The following is a 17,151-nucleotide window of genomic DNA, read 5'->3' on the forward strand; positions in this document are numbered from 1 at the left end:
ACACACACACACTATATAAACAAACCAAGGTTCAAATTCAGGTTGTACCGTGCTAGCTTTATGTTGTGGAATACCACTTAGATTATCTGATCCTCAGTTTCCAGTCTGTAAAGCCTTGCAGATAGTGATAAAGAGCATTGGAGATTAAGTTCGTAATGAGTCTGGCTCAGTGCCTGGCACTTATCAGGCACCTAATGTATGATTTAAGAACATAGAAATGCACTAAAAGAAAAATACGTTAGCTGTATGTAAGTACATCACAGCATGGTAGCAATCTAGAGTTTGAAAGGACCATAGAAATGGTTTAGTGCACTAGTTTTCAAATTAAGCTAGATGGACTTTTAGGGTTGTATTGTTTTTTGGTTTTTTTTTTTTTTTAGAAAAATGTTTAATTCTACTGATTTGGTCCATTGGTTTTTCACATGTTGGCAGTTCTTCACAGGCAACCAGATAAAGGCTGAACTGTTCTGTGTTGTGATTGGTGAGTCAGGCTGCAGAGAGGGTTTCAGAGACTCACTTGCCCAGCAACCTAAGGCAGCCTCTGAAATACCTTCATGGGACCTCTTTAGTCTTGTCCAGTTCAGGCATTTAACAGGTGAGGAGAATGAGAGATGTGCTATTTGCTTTGTTCTGGGTAATATAGTGGAACTAGAACCACATGTCTGGGATTAGAACTGTAGTCTTCTGTCTCCCATTTTGGTGCTCTTTTGATTATTGGATTCTCATTTTAGTAAAATCCTAGCAATTTAATTACATGTTTAAGAACTGAGTGATAGGTTCCTCTTATAGTAGTACATTTTATGGTTTTTCATAATTTCAAATGACAGATTGAAACATTAAAGTTAATTTTGGTTATTTTACCAGTATTTTCTGATGAAATGATCTACAGACTGTAAAAGAAAACCATATTCTCAAAATCTGCTAATTCTCTGTATGCAATTTGTTGATAAACAATTTTTGAAATCTTTTTTTTTTTATACGTGTGTTTGTGCTAACTGTAGTAAGTACTGTAGAGTAAAATCAAACTCTGTTGGAAGGAAAAGAAAAAAACAACTCAGAGTACCGTTCTGACCAGGGACACAATAGAAGGTTCCAGATAGAATGGGAGAAAAATGTAACAAAATTCATATTCCTAAAAAAGGTCAGACCTATTAGACTGACAGAGATTAGAGGAAGCCCCCGAGACTATTGCCCTAAGATAACCTTTGAACTTGGACTTGAAGTTATTTTTGCAGGTCACCATTCAGCCAGGTAATAGATGGGCTTATAAAATAAACAACATCATCTGTGAGGAATGTGCTCCCTTAAACAATTAACTATATGAGACCAAACGGTCCTTATTTACCCGGAAGCACAGATGAGAAGGCAAGGAGGGAAAGGGATGCTAGATCAATGGAAACAAGGAAATAATGAGAATACTGACTGGCACATTGTAAAAATTGTAACTGATGATATGGAACAATTTGTATAAAAATTGTTAAAGGGGAACCTAATTTGCTGTGTAAACTTTCACCTAAAACACGATAAAACATTATTATTAAAAAAAAATCTCAGTAAACGAAAGCTTGCAAAAAATTTTAAAGAAAGTGGCAGAGGTTTAAATTAGAGCAAGAAGAACAAGGGCTGGTGTAGGCCCACTACTTAGGGCAGACATGTAATGCAGAGAGGAAGCGTAACTATTGGATTCCAAGTTTGTTTTTATCTTGTCCTGCTCAAATCAGATGAAGAAATAATAAGAGATATATAGCTCATTTAAATAAGCCCAGTCTCCACATTCAGATGAATTGTACCCCAGAGGATTGAAGAACCATGAGAATGTGACTTCAGAGCCCTTGGAAGCATACTTTGGGGAGTTAGGAAGACTAGGAAAGGTAAGAAGAAAAAAAGCAAGTATCACTGTTTCCAAAGATCAGGGGAGGTAGATGTCAGAAATTATCAATCAGTAAGCTTAATGTTAATCTATACCAAAAATTTTAATACATTTTGGAAAATATTGTTCATGTAGAGCTATCCTTCCTTTTTTTTTTTTTACCCCCTTAGGGTTGCTAGATTGGTTCATCAAAAGACTAGTAGATATAGTATAACTTAATATCAGTAACTCTTTCATGTTTATTTGTTTTTTATTGGAGAAATGTGGAGTGGTTGAAAATAATGCTAGAAAGCTTTACGGTTGGATCAGTAACTACCCAAAGGGTCCTGATAAGTAAACGACCGTCAGCTTGGAGAGAAGGTCTTCAGGTGTGGGTGCTTTCTTAGGTCCTATCCCTTTCAGCATGTTTATCAGTGAATTTGACTAGGCTTCTTAAGGTTTTGATTTTGTGTTTGTGACATTTGACACACTGCCTAGTGTAGAATTAGGGTTTCCTAAAAGAATGAATGGATGGATGGATGAAATAAAATGACATTCTTGACAGGTTCAGGAATAGAAAGGACAGCTAATTTGATGGATGATAAGATCAAGATTGAATTTATCTCCCTAGGCTAAAATGTAGCCCATAACAAGCAAGATAAAATTTAACATGGTTAAGTGTTAAGTCCTCAGTTTTTTTCCTTATATGTCATGGGTACCATATGAGGAGACCTGGCTTGAGAGTAATTCAATTAAAAAAATAAGTATAGTGTTTTAGTGGATGAACCTATTACCATAAAACTGCTTGAAAAGTTTGCAGAAGGGGGAAAAAACAGTTAACCAAAGTATTGTGGTGCCTAGGTCCTGGAAGATAGTAACTCTAATTTTACTGATCACATCAGTAATAGATACCAAATTTTAGGTAACAAACTGAATAGCCAGGGGTTCTGAAAACTGGTGTATATACAAGAAACAGTGGAAGAAACGTGGAACCATGGGATATGTTAACATTAAAGGAAAAGATAACTTACCTTAATATTTAAAAGACTATCCTAGGGAAGAGGAGAACTAGATTTGCTTTTGGATGTTCCTAAGGGCAGTGCAAACTTAATGGCTATTAGTGGAAAGCTAGTTTCAGTTCATTCATAAGAGCGAGCTTTCCCTACTGGAATTACTGTATAATGATGTCAGTTTGTGCAGAGTCTAAGTCTTCTGACATTTGTAGACCTGTTTTAACAAATGTTAAGTTTATATTGTTTTATTAATAAAAATCAGGTTTTTTTCTTTTTAATATATTTTTAAAAATCTTTATGTAGTTTTTCGTTAAGTATTGCATGTGCATTGTGCGAAACTAGAGAAAAGTAAAAACTAAAAACTTTACATTTTTGTGACCTGGAGATCACAACTTTTAACATCTTAATGTGTATCCTTCTGGATCTTCTGTGGTGAGAGAGAGTATGTGTGTTCTATGTATTATATATATGACAAAATTCCCTTCTATTACTAACATGCTAGGATTTTTGTTTTAGATCATGGATAGGGTTTTTTTTTTTTTGTTTTGTTTTTTTAAGGCATGCACTTCTTTTTGGCTTCTATTGAAACGATAAACTTTTTCCCGTTTAGTTTATTAACATGGCCAATTACATTCATATATCTTTAATGCTAAACTACTCTTCTGTTTTCTTTGGATAAACCCTACTAAGGCCTGATGTAATTTTTATACTTTGCTAGATTCCTTTTGCTAATATTTGTTTGGGATTTTCATGTGTAAGAATGGCCTATGATTTTGTTTTTTTCAAGTCCCCCCTTTTCCAGTTTTGGCATCGAGATTATAAAACTTTAATGAAGAATGATTTGGAGAGATTTTCCTTCTTCCTGTGTTCTTTTACAGATGATAAATACAAGCCTCCTCTTTTTCTTGTTAAAGTTTGTCAAAAATTGTATTTGTTAGTCTTCTCAAAAAACCAGCTTTTGTTGATCTTTGTTTTTTATTTCATTAATTTCTGTTCTTATTTTTATTATTTTCTCTCCTTTCTTTGGGTTAACTTTGTTCTTTTTCTAACTAGTTGAGATTAACCTAATTTATTAATTCTTAATCCTTCATGTTTTCTATTATATGTATTTCAGGCTATAGACTAGTACTGTTTTTAGTACTGTTTCAGCTTAGTCTCAGAAGTTTTGAAATTTAGTGCTTTTATTACTGTTCAGTTCCAAAAGTTTTTAGTTCCTGTTATTTCTTCTTTGCTCTATGAGTTATTTAGAATTGTGCTTTTTCGTTTCCAAGTGTGTGTTGGTTTAGTGACGATTTGGTGGTTCATTTTTTTCTAATTTTCTTGCATAGTAGAAAGAGAACATGGACAGTATGCTGTTGATTCTTTGGTATTTATTGGGACTTCCTTTGAAGCATGGTGTATAAACAGTTTTGTAAATGTTCTCTGACTACTTAGAAGGAAAGTATCTTCTATACTCTTGGGGTGCGAAGTTCTCATTACATCCATTAGCTATGTTCAGATCTTCTCTAGTCATACTTATTTTATGTTTGCTTTGATCCATCAGTTTCTAAAAGATGTGTTATTCTCACAGTATTGCTGCTGACTTGTTAATTTTGCACAGTTTTGCCACTTAGCATATTTAGAAGGTATGTTATTTTTATATTCAAGATTGAACCTAAAACATGTTTTGAGTTGATTCTAGTTGATTTGTATTTTTATTTTTATTATTAAATAATAACTCTTTGTGCCTAATAGTGGAGTCCTAGGTGGTACAAATGGTTAATTCATTCAGCTGCTAACTGAGAGGTTGTAGATTTGAGTGGCAGAGGTGCCTCGGAAGAAAGGCCTGGCGATCTACTTCCAAAAAATCAGCCATTGAAACCCCTATGAAGAGCAGTTCTACTCTGACACACATGGGGTTGCCATGTGTCAGAATCAACTCAACGACAATGGATTTTTATCCCTAATAATGCTTTTGTCTTAAAACCTATTTGGTCTATGCTAGTTTTCTTTTTGGTTATCATGTTTTTACACAAATAATGTGCATGTTCTACTTTTTTTTTTGCCAACCGTGCCCTCCTCATCTGAGGTATTTTCATAAGCTTGCTATTTTTATTAGTATAGCGAGCTTATGAAAATACCTTGCACGGGGAAAGGCACGGTTGGCAAAAAAAAAAAAAAAAAAAAAAACCCAGAAGGCGCATGTTATTTATGTAAAAATAAAAATACGGTAGTATTTTCACCCAATTTATTTTTTCTCTTTCAGCCTTTTTGTAGTAATATATTTTATCTCTGTGTTTGTACAGTTTTTGACTAAATTTAAAATAAAAGAATCCAACAAAAATATCTCAACAGTCAAAGTTATTCATGTGTTTGTTGTGGCTGCTGAGGTATTTGGGCTTATTTGTGTTACCTTTAAAATCAAAATTGTTACTATATTAATTTCTTAGGACTGCTGTAACAAAGTACCACAGGTGGCTTAAAACAATAGGAATTTATTCTCTTTCACAGTTCTGGAGGCTAGAAGTTTGAAATCAAGGTATAGGCAAGGCCATGCTCTTTCTGAAGGCTTTAGGGGAGGATTGTTCCTTGCCTCTTGATAGCTTCTGGTGGTTGACAACATTCCTTGGCTTTTGGATGCATCATTCCAATCTGTGCCTCTGTGGGCACATGACATTCTCCTTGTGTCTGTCTATCTCTGTGTCTCTTCTCTTCTAAGGACCCCAACCATATTGAATTAAGGGCCCACCCTACTCTGGTATGACTTCATCTTAATAATTATACCTGCAATGACTCTATTTCCAGTAAGGTCACATTCTGAGGTTCCAGGCAGGACATGAGTCTTTAGGGGACATTATGTAACCCAGTACAATTACCATCTTTTCTCTTTGCTTCTTTTTTTCTCCTTTCCTGTCTTTTGCACTTTTCCTCTTCTATTGAAGTGTCACATTCTATTTCTAATCTTTCAGAGTTTATCTTTACATTTTTAAAACGTGTACTTACATTAAGGGAAGTCTAAAGTAAATAATACCTCTATTCTTTCAAACTTGACCAGAATAATTGAACACTTTCTTCAGTCTCTTCTCATGCCATCTCCCATATCATTGTTGCCTAATATTTTAATTTACCTTATTTTAACACTCCTTTTAATTTTTTAGCAGTACTTACTAGCTTTACCAGTACTTTCTTTGCTTATTAATTGCTGCTTGTATTTCACCATTGCTCATCATTGCTTCTTTCCTTCAGTTGTTAGTTTCTTTTTCTTACTGAAGTATATCCCTTGGCCGTTCTTTCCATGGGGGCTTCTGAATGGGAAAATTCTTACTCTTTGTCTACAAATATTTTATTTTGTCTTCACTATTGAATGGTAATTTTACTGGGTCTAGAATTCTAGTTGACAGTTATTATCATTTGGAACTTGAAAGTATATTTTATCACCATAGCTTTTAACATTTTCTCTTTGGATTTGATGATTTCCTGTTTTGCTCCCAAATATCTACGATTAAGGTTTTTATTTTTATTGTTTTTATTTGGAAATAATTCAAGCTTACAGAGAATTACAAAAATAAAAATAGTACAAACAACACTTCTGTACACTTTACTAAGATTCATCTATTTTTAACATTTTACCTCATTCGTATGTGTGCTCACTTTCTCTTTCTTTAATATACACGCTTACTAGCTTCACCAGTACTTTCTTTGCTTATTGTGCACGCACACATACTTTTTTTTCTGAGGCACTTGAGGATAAGTTACACACACCATGACTCTTTATCTCTAAATACATCAGTATGTATTTCCTAAGATTAGGGATATGCTCTTACATAACCATAATACTGTTTATGGTATAAATTTACATTTATTCAATTTTATCTCATTTACAATCCACACTACAACTTCTTCAGTTGACTTAATAATGTCCTTTATAGCTCTTTTTCTCCTTTAGTATGGATCCAGTGTAGAGTCAGTTATTGTGTTAGTTGTCCATGTCTCTTTAGCCTTCTTTAATCTGGAACATTTCTACATACTTTGTCTTTTTTTTTTTTCCTTAATAATCTATTTTATTTTTTGTTGTTTTGTTGAGAATATACACAGCAGAACATACATTTATTCAATGATTTCTACATGTACAATTCAGTAACACTGATTACAGTCAAATTGTACGGTCATTCTCAACCTCCTTTTCTGAATTTTTCCTCCCCTATTAACAGAAACTCAGTGCCTCCTAAATTCCTTGCTAATCTTTCGAGTTGCTGTTGTCAGTTTGATCCCAAAGCAGACATTTTTTACTCGTTAAGCTAAACTATTGTTTTTTTTTAAAGGAGACTTCAGGGAATATTTTTGGTTTAGGGTTTAAGGTTCAAAGATTATCTCAGGGCAATCGTTTCAGGGGTACATCTAGCCGCCATGGCTCTAGAAAATCTGGATTCCATGAGAATTTGAAATTCTGTTCTGCATTTTCTCCCTTTTGATCAGGATTCTTCTATAGAATCTTTGATCAAAACATTTCGTATTGGTAGCCAGGCACTATCCAGTTCTTCTAGTCTCATGGCAAAGGAGGCAGTTGTTCATACAGGCGATTAGTCATTGTCTTTTTTGACATTCACAGTTTTGAAGAATATAATCCCTGACCTATTTTCATTTAATAGAATATTCAAATTTTGTGTTTCTCTGATGTTTCTTTGTGATTAGACTCAGGTTTTACATTCTTGGCCAGAATACTGAATGATGATGTTGTAGTCCATTTCAACTCATAGCGACCCCAACCTGACACAGTAGAACCTCCCCCATAGGGTTTTCTAGGCTGTAATCTTTATGGAAGCAGATCTCCAGGTGTTTCTCCCACAGAGCCACTGAGTGGGTTAAACTGCCAACTTTTCAGTTAACCGTTGCTCTACCAGGGCTCCTGAAAATACTGAATAAGTGATATTATTTTCTTCTCAAGATATCACATCTGCAGGCACATGATGTTCATCTGTCCTTCATTGATGATGTTAATTTTATCTCCTGGCTGAGGCATTTCTTGATTTCTCTATCATATATACAATTTTTTTTTTACCTCCCATGAAACTGATAGTTTCATTTAACATGGGGAGACATGTTAAGACTATGTAAATATCTTATTCCTCATCAAAATGTAGCATCCATTGATAATTCTTACCTGATCCATTCTTAATCATTATGGTTTTTCCAGCTCCATCTCTCTCTCCATAGGTTCAGTTCTGGAAAACCCTTAGCCTTTTGTTTATTTGCTTTGTTTTTTCAATATTGCTTTTCCTCGTATTCTCATTATCTTCTTCTAGACTCCTAATACATCTGTGTGGGACATTCTCATTCTGTCCTCCACATCTTCTTGCATATTTTCCTCTCTTTTTTCCTCATGACACTTCTGTGTGATTTTTACCAGTGTCTTCTAATTCAGTAATTACTTCTTCAACTATGTTTATTCTGCTCTTCAATATTTTATTTTTAAATATCGGTGAATATAAGTTTCATTTTTAGGAATTCTTTTGATTCTTCTTTATATCCACTATTCTTTTTTTCATAGTATATTATTATATTATCTTATGTTCTTATCTCAGTCATCTGGTGCTGCTCTAACAGGAATACCACAAGTGGATAGATTTAGCAAAGAGTTTAATTCTCTAACAGTCCAGTAGGCTACAAATCCAAAATCAGGGCATCAGCTCCAGGAGAAGCCTTTCTCTCTCTGTCGGCTCTGGAGGAAAGTCCATGTCATCAGTCTTCCTTTGGTCTGGGAGCTTCTCTGTGCAGGAATCTCAGGTCCAAAGGATACGCTCTGCTCCCGGCACTGCTTTCTTGATGGTATGAGGTTCCCATGTGTCTCTGCTTGCTTCCCTCTTCTGCATCTCAAAAGAGATTGCATCAAGACACTAATCTTGTCAGCCTCATCAGTAAAACCTCATCACAGTGATAGAATTTATAACACATAAGGAGATCACATATAATCTCATCATAGTGGTAGAGTTTACAACACATAAGGAAATCACATCAGATAACACAATCATACAATACTAGGAATCATGACCTAGCCAAGTTGCTACCCACATTTTTTGGGGGACACAATTCAGTCCATGACAGGTCTCTTTGAAGTTACTCTGTTATTTCCACTTCTTTATATGTTGTCTTATAACTGTTTTGTCTGCTGGCTTGCCTTTATAATGGTTCACTTCTTTCTGTGTTTTGTAATTTTCAATTGTGAGTTCATCTTCAGCAGTGAAATATTTTTTTTTCCCCTCATGAGTATTCTTATGAGCCCAGGGTTATGAAAGTGGCCACACGGAGTGATTTCATGTTTGCTTCTACATGGGGTTAATATGAGTTGGAATCAACTCTATGGCAACATATTTTGGTAGACCAATTTTTAAATTAATTTCTTATTCCGTACAGGTAATATAAATTCAGACCCCATGCCTATATATGACGTAGACCTGGAGCTTTAATTTCTTAGAGGTAACCTTTTTCTTCTATCTACTGTTCAGGAATGTAGGCAAACCTCCTTTCTTCTTCCTGGCCTATCGTATCTAGAAGTTAGTTTTGGTCCTCTTCTCTCAAATGAGGTTGTAAGTAAGGGTGTTCAATACTAAAACTCTCATACACACCCAGCTTCATCTAGGCCTGGCCCCAGTTCCCTGTTAGTGTTAGAAACTCAGCTTCTAGCACTTGGAGCCTGTATTCAGATCTTATTCCTTGCTATGGTGTCCACTCTGATTTGTACTTCTCACTTCCTTTTCTATCACAAGAATATTCCAGCATTTCTTTCAGAATTGGTTGTTTTTGTTTGTTTGAATGTTTTTAATTGTCTTTTATCTGTCCTTTTTATGTGTTTGTAGTGGGAAGAGACCTGGTCTGCATCGGCTCAGTCTGACATGATGCCAGTGTATAACTGTTGATGTTCCTTTTTTTTTTTGCTTTGTTTCAGTTTGATAATCATGTTTTCATGAGATAATGCTGTGGTGAGAATATTAATTCATAACATTTCCCTTTAATTAGGAAGTGGAATTATTAGACCAGAGTGCAAGGAATTGTATGTTCAAGACGTATTATTTGCCTTTAGACAATTTCTCATATTCATAAGAATTAAATCCTTGCAATAATGGTCTGCTGTGCCTCTCATTGGTTTGTGGCCTATAGGTTGGGTATTAGAGCATAAACCCTTTTTAAGTCTCTTGACATATACCATCAAATTGCTTCCAAACAGGGAAGGATAGAGAGAGAGTTTTTTTTTTTTTTTTAACCAATAGTGTATGAACACTATTGTCAATAATGGGTATCATTTATTTTGTCATATGCTAATTTGATAGGTGATGGTTTGCTTTTCTAATTGTCATTTTAATTTTTTATTTATTCACTTACTGATGTACATGAAGAATCTTATGGCCATTACTGAAAGACAAATGACAAAGTATATGTATGTTGGGGAGATATATTTGTAATTTATATGACCCCCCCCCAAAAAAAAAAAAAAACTCATTGCTGTTGAGCTGATTCTGACTCAGCAACCTTAATAGAATGGAGTAGAACTGTCCCACAGAGTTTCCAAAGCTATAAATCTTCACGGAAGCAGACTGCCACATCTTTCGCCCGCAGAGCCAGCTGTTGGATTCAAACAGCTCACCCTCCAGTTAGCAGCTGAATGCTTTAACCACTGTGCCACCAGGGCTCCAATATATATGACAATGAATTAATATCCTTAATATATATATGAAGAACACTCATGAATCAGTTAAAAAAGAATGAACACACCAGTGAAACAAAATGGCAAACATGATGAAAAACTAATTCAGAAAAAATATGGATGGTCAATAAATATATGAAAAATTAACTTTGCTAGTAACCAAAGACATACAAATTAAAATAATGATATCCTTTTTTTTCTTTTGGCCAATCCAATAGATTAAAGACTTATAATATCCAGTTAAAGCAAGAATGTGGTGAAATAGAGGCTACTAGACTTTTGAAGAGAATGTAAATTGTTAAAACCTTTCTAGAGGACATATTGGTAATGCTTTTCAAAAGTCTTAAAATTGTACAAATATCTACCAACCCAAGAACATCATTTCTAAATATTTACCCTGAGGAAGTAATAAAAGATAAGCTCAAAGTCATATATACTAGGATATTTACCATAGGAATAGTTGAGCAGCAGAATTTTGGTAAATAAATTGTGATACTTCTAGAAAATAGAATACTATTCCATTAAAAAAAGAGGAAAAGGAGATTGTGGTATTAGAGTATATATTGACATAGGAAGACATTTATGATATTAGTGAGAAAAAGATATAAAAAAAGTCTCAAGTAATATATACCAAATGTTGACAGTGATTCTCACAGTGTAACTGCTTTTTATTTTCTATTTTTATTTGTTTTTATAAGATTTAAAAATGAACATTTATTAAACATTTGTAATAAAAAAATTTTTATATCTAAAAAAATTTTTTTTTTCAATCCAGAAATTAGGAATAGTACCTTGACAACTGAAGCTATTTTAAAAGAAAGCATTTAAATATATATTCTTTTATAAACTTCATGGAGTATTTTTGAAGACCATGGAAATGGCCATTGTTTTTGTCTATAAATGCTTTAGAAATGTCAAAAACTTGTTGGCATCAAATCGATTCAGACCTGTAGCAGCCGAGTAGAACTGCCCCATAGAGTTTCCAAGGAGCGGCTGGTGGGTTCAAATTGCCGACCTGGTTGGTAGCCATAGCTCTTAACTACTACACCACCCATTGCCGTCAAGTCGATTCTGACTCATAGCAAGTCTATAGGACAGAGTAGAACTCCCCCACAGGATTTCCAAGGAGCACCTGGTCGATGGAACTGCTGACCTTTTGGTTAGCAGCTGAACTCTTAACCACTACGCCACCAGGGTTCCTAGAAATGTGTGGTGTTGTTGTTGTTGTTAGGTGCCATCAAGTCAGTTCTAACTCATAGCGACCCTATAGGACAGAGTAGAACTGCCCCATAGGGTTCCCAAGGAGCAGCTGGTGGATTTGAACTGCCGACCTTTTGGTTAGCAGCAGAGCTCTTAATCACTGCACCACCAGGTTTCCCAGAAATGTGTAGTACTGTGTAATTTTGGTTGCCTCTGATTATTATTATAAAATAATATCTAATTATTTGCCCAAGCAATGATTTTCAAAAGCCTGTGTTTCTCATCACATCCTTTGGGCTGTCTTTTGCTCCCATCTTAAATGATGTTTCAGGCAAATGCTTAAGAATTTACTTACAGATCATTGTGAGAAACAATGAAAAGAATGATATGCTAGATAATTTAATAAATTGTTGGTAAATCTGTTTACCAGTTTATGCTTATGGACACTTAAGTCCAGCCTGATTTGTATGTCCTTTTTGGTACCACTGAAAACATCGTTTTGACACTGCTAAGTGCAGTGTTTTACTGTTGGATTATTTTTTTTAAACCTTTTTTTTAAAATCTGTTTTTCTCATAGGAACTTTCAAGAAACCTTGAGCTGAGTACTAACAGTTTCCAACGACAGTTGCTTGCTGAAAGGAAAAGGGCATATGAGGCTCATGATGAAAATAAAGTTCTTCAAAAGGAGCTACAACGACTATATCAGAAATTAAAGGTAAGCATTTTAAGTTGCATTATTTTTCACTGTAGTATTAGATGAAACCATATAATTTAAAACAGTAACTGCTACTATTGATATTTGTAAGTTGGTACAATATTAATTAACAAAATTCTAATATTATCTTTGGCACTTATAAGGAAAGGGTTTATTAATATAACCACTGTAACACATACCAAAAGTAAAATACTTAATACATTATTAGGAATGATATAGCTGAAATGAGTTGTAAAATCCTGGGAGAAAATTATGGCAACAGAAGTTTTTCTGTGTTTATGGTTGAATAATCAGTGTTTTTTCCTCAGAGAATCCCATGATTTTCAAAGTCGTTTAAAATTATGCCCTTCGTTTTCAGTGTTTAGAGGAGGCATTTGAATTATTTAATTCTGTTAAAGCAGGTGTTCTTAACACTCTCTACAGGTTATCGATTGGTTGAAATTACCCGCAGAATTGAATGTTTATACATTATCTTGCCTAGAGTTTTCGTTTGTTAATCAAATTCTCAGAGAGAGCCATAGCCCCAAAATGATTAAGGACACCCGTGTTAAAAAGGAATGGTCTAATTTTTAGCTCATCAGTAATTCAGAACCCACATTTGAGAGATGCTAACTAAATTCTTAGTCTGTGTGGGAGGACGGTCAAGACAGTAGTAGCTCTGTCAGGTAGGAGTGAATAGAAAATAGACTTTGCCTTATTTGCTCTCATTTTCTTTACTGCCAGGACATACTGGACTTATAAAATTTCAAACCTGAATGTACTAGATGCATTCCTTTCTATAGTTTGGTAGTTATGAAGAGAAATCAAGCCAGGTATAATTCAATGTGGTAAGGAAAATACAGTTGACAGGATAAAGGTTTTTGTTTTATTTTTAACTGTGAATCCATACCCTTGAGTAATTGTATTGGGTTTATTTTCAGGAAAAGGAGAGAGAGCTGGATATAAAAAACATATACTCTAATCGTCTGCCAAAGTCCTCTCCAAAGAAAGAAAAAGAATTTGCACTGAGAAGAAATGGTATAGTAACTATTATTGTTGAGAAAATGATACTATAGTTATTATTTGTTAATAATAAGATAAATTAATTCTGAATTAGAAGGGAAGGTAAAGAACCTCATTTAATTAAATTGAAGTTAAATGTATTTTTTACAATTAAAATTTCCTTATAATTTTCAGAAATCCTATCAACTTTCTCAGTTTTGTTCCCCTGAGGAGAGGTGATTAAATTTATGTTTTACATATTTTTTGAAATTTTCTTATTGTAAATTTATTTTTAAAAGTTTATGAAAATGTTTAAACATATTCCAAGTTAGAATAGTATAATGAATCTTCATATATATATCACCTAGCTTTAACATGTATACATTTTGTCAATTTCATCTATTTTCTCAATTTTTTTTTTCCGGAGTATTTTAAAGCAAATCCCAGATAATTCATTTCAGTTGGATTCTTTGGTATTGTTATGAGTATCTTTACTTTGTTTTAGCAAAAGTTTAACTTCTCTCTCTTGTGAATTGCAAAAATTTTTAAGCATAAATTTTGTAACATAATAGGATTTACAGTCAGAATTGTTCTCAAATTCCATAATTGCTAGAAACAAAAGTAGTGGTAATAAGTATTCATAGAGCTAAGCAAAACCTGCATTATCTTATTTAGATGGTGACTATATACTATTTGAATTCCATATATCTTAGCATTGTTCAATGTGATTAGAAAAATCCTTTTATAATTTTCATGGTAGCTGCGTGCCAGAGTGACTTTACAGACCAGTGTACAAAAGGAGTACAAACCAGTGAAGACTTTGAGCTGGAGGAATTTCCTATAACACCACAAACAGTTATGTGTTATGAAAACAAATGGGAAGAATCTGAACATCTTACTTTGGTGAGTTTAGCAATATGAGTAGGTACCAAACTCGAGGTTTGAAGTTATTCCTGAAAACACAGTATCAAACATTTTGAAATTCAGCAATGAAGGTAGTAACTACTAGCTAAACTTTTAAAGAGACAGAGATAACATACATGTATTTTATTAAATTCCTTTGGATTGACTCTTTTAGTCCACATTGCATCTTTCTTGTGCCTCAGAAATGTTGATTGTACCTTTTGAGTTGGAGGTAGGAGAGAAGAATTTACCTTCCAAGTTTCTTACTTTTATGTCCACAGATAAGTCTTGAAAACGGCTTACTGCTTCTACGTTTAATAACAAATTGCAGTAGTTTTCAAATGATTTGTTAGAATTCAACTACATTTAATTTCATTAGCCTCCTATATATATAGAAGAGCTTTACAGGTTAGCCTAGTGCTAAAAAGATAATTGTAGTGATATCTGATGTTACACTATTCATATTAGAGTAGACTCTTTGTTGGACCTTCATTTAAAAGGACTTACATACTGAATCACTGGAAAGTCCTTCTTTATGTGTTTATTTTTCCTAAGAGGATTTTATCTTTACTGTTTACAGTTTAAACTCTGAAGACAATACACAAATACAGCATATTTCATATAATCTTATATTTTTGTACCTTGTAAGATTCCTAGTGACCCCAAGATCTCTTTTTATACTACAGACAGAAAGGATGGACTGATGTGGTTCCTCTCTGTACTGTAGTTTTTTGTTTTGCTTTTGCTTTTGTTTTATAATTTGAACTTGTTAGCTGTATCTGCTAAATGTGTATCTTCCTATATTTGCACTATCAGTGAGACCAGGTCATGTTGATGTGTCTCTTTGAAAATGGTAAAGTATGGAATAAAAATTGAGGAATAATTCTTAACTTCAAAAGGATAAAAATATTTGATCTTAATATTACAAGATTCAGCAGGAGAGGGCCCCAACTTGAAAAGAGCCTTGGAGTTACACTATCTTTTAATTAAACTCTGGTTCTAACATTTTAGCTGTGTAATTTCTTGTACCCTCAGTTTCCTCATCTGTAAAGTGGGGACATGGGTTATCTTTTAGGGTTGGAGTAATAACTAATGGTCAGATTTATAAAGTTCTTAAGGCCCAGCCTGCCACATTAATGGGTCTCAGAAAATGGTAGCTGTATTAATTAGGTACAGGCTAAGTTGCTATTGCAAAGAGACCTAGAACACAGTGGCTCAAGCCCCTGGAATCGTTTCTTTCTCTTGTAATAGACTGAAGGTCAGTGGGTTATCCAGAATAGGGAAACATATCTTTGTTCCATGGCTGTCATTCTCTCTTACTGCTCTGCCATCAAAGAGTATTGTCCTCATCTGTGGGGTTGGAACAGGCTCATGGGAAGGGGGAACTAGGAAGTAGAGGGCAAGCAGCTTTTGGTTTTTTAATAAGCATGATCAGAAGTTGCACACATACTTCCACTCACATCCCATTGGCCCTGTCTAGCTGCAAGAGAGGCTATCAAATGTAGTCTGCATCTGAGCAGTGCTATGTTCTGCTGAAACTCAGAGGATTCTGTTACTAAAAAGAAGAAGGGGAAAATGAATACTAGGTGACAGTTCACTCTCTCCTGAAAATAACTTCTGTTATTTTACTTTTATTAAGAAAAATTACACACACATATCTGCAAGGGGCCATAATAAATAAGGAATTCTAAGCTGATAGCACTTTGATTTAAAGATTATAAAAATTGTTAATTGGAGGCTTTGGGTATAGTATAAACTTGAATGATTTACTGCAATTGTTACTGCCTGTGTTATGGTTCAGCATTATCTCACTTGGTTACCATAGTTGGTTAATAGCCTTGTCTCGGTCACTATGAGTTGGAATTGACTTGACAGCAGTAGGTTTGGTTTTTTTGGCTCGTTAACTGAATTAATCAGATTTTGTTCTGAAAATGTACAAAGCAAGGATACTTCTGACACTTGTCTCTTAAGAATTTTATGTAGGGTATTGACTTCTATTATATTGATTCTGATATGTCTTATAAATGCTTCTTTAAAATTTTAGCTAAAGACATTCTTTGTTTATTCTGTGTTTTTGAAGCATCTTTCAAAGGTGATAATTTGTGACTTACTGGTCCATTAATTGAAAATTTGCTTTACTTTCAAAATTAGTTGGCAATTGTGTGTAATGGAAGATAAATCTATTGTATTTAAATAGTTTTTCCCCTTTTGAAACTTTTTTTTTAATTTATAATAGAATCTGGAATCCCAAGAGAGAGGTGGGCATGAAGAAGCAGAGATTCTAAATCCAATTGTGGAAGGAGAAGAATCCATGAAAGAACTCGATGCTATAAAACAGGAGGTTGAGAAGCTGGAGAATGGTAAGAAAAAGAATTTTAAAGACTGTAAATCAGTTGCTGTTTGGATTTAGGGAATAAGGACAAGTTACTTTTAGAAAATTCGGATGACATAGAATTCAGGTGAAGGAAGAAACACATCTTTGTGTATTAACTAAAGGTTAATGAAGAGATACCTGAAAGATGACTCCCTTTATTGACTTGGAATTGAGACTCTCTAGTCTATAAACTAGCTTATGCAGAAAATCAGTGAATTGTGAGGCTCTGAATATATTCCTGTAATTCTTCTTTGGTTTTAACATGAAAACTAAATCTGGTAATGTGTTCAATCATTAGCTTCAAGGTTTGGCAAACCAAGTCACTTAGTTTTAGATACTGGAAATGAAGTTCAGGAATAACTTTTTTTTTTTTTTTTTAATATTTTATTGTACTTCAGGTGAAGGCTTACAGAACAAATAGTTTCTCGTGAAACAGTA

At 34.0% G+C, this 17,151-nt stretch overlaps 1 protein-coding gene across 1 annotated transcript in view; it reads left to right on the forward strand.

The window, feature by feature from the left end:
* The window catches only part of LCA5 (lebercilin LCA5), a 56,276-nt gene that overhangs the window by 32,190 nt on the left and 6,935 nt on the right, over window positions 1-17,151 (forward strand). Inside the window, exons 4-7 of the mRNA XM_004386062.2 lie at window positions 12,318-12,455; window positions 13,376-13,472; window positions 14,197-14,339; window positions 16,576-16,699. Of these exons, the coding sequence (XP_004386119.1) occupies window positions 12,318-12,455; window positions 13,376-13,472; window positions 14,197-14,339; window positions 16,576-16,699 (502 nt within the window). The remainder of the gene's footprint in view (window positions 1-12,317; window positions 12,456-13,375; window positions 13,473-14,196; window positions 14,340-16,575; window positions 16,700-17,151) is intronic.

The sequence above is a fragment of the Trichechus manatus genome, unplaced genomic scaffold, assembly GCF_000243295.1.
Source record: "Trichechus manatus latirostris isolate Lorelei unplaced genomic scaffold, TriManLat1.0 scaffold00154, whole genome shotgun sequence".
NCBI classification, from domain to species: Eukaryota; Metazoa; Chordata; class Mammalia; order Sirenia; family Trichechidae; genus Trichechus; species Trichechus manatus.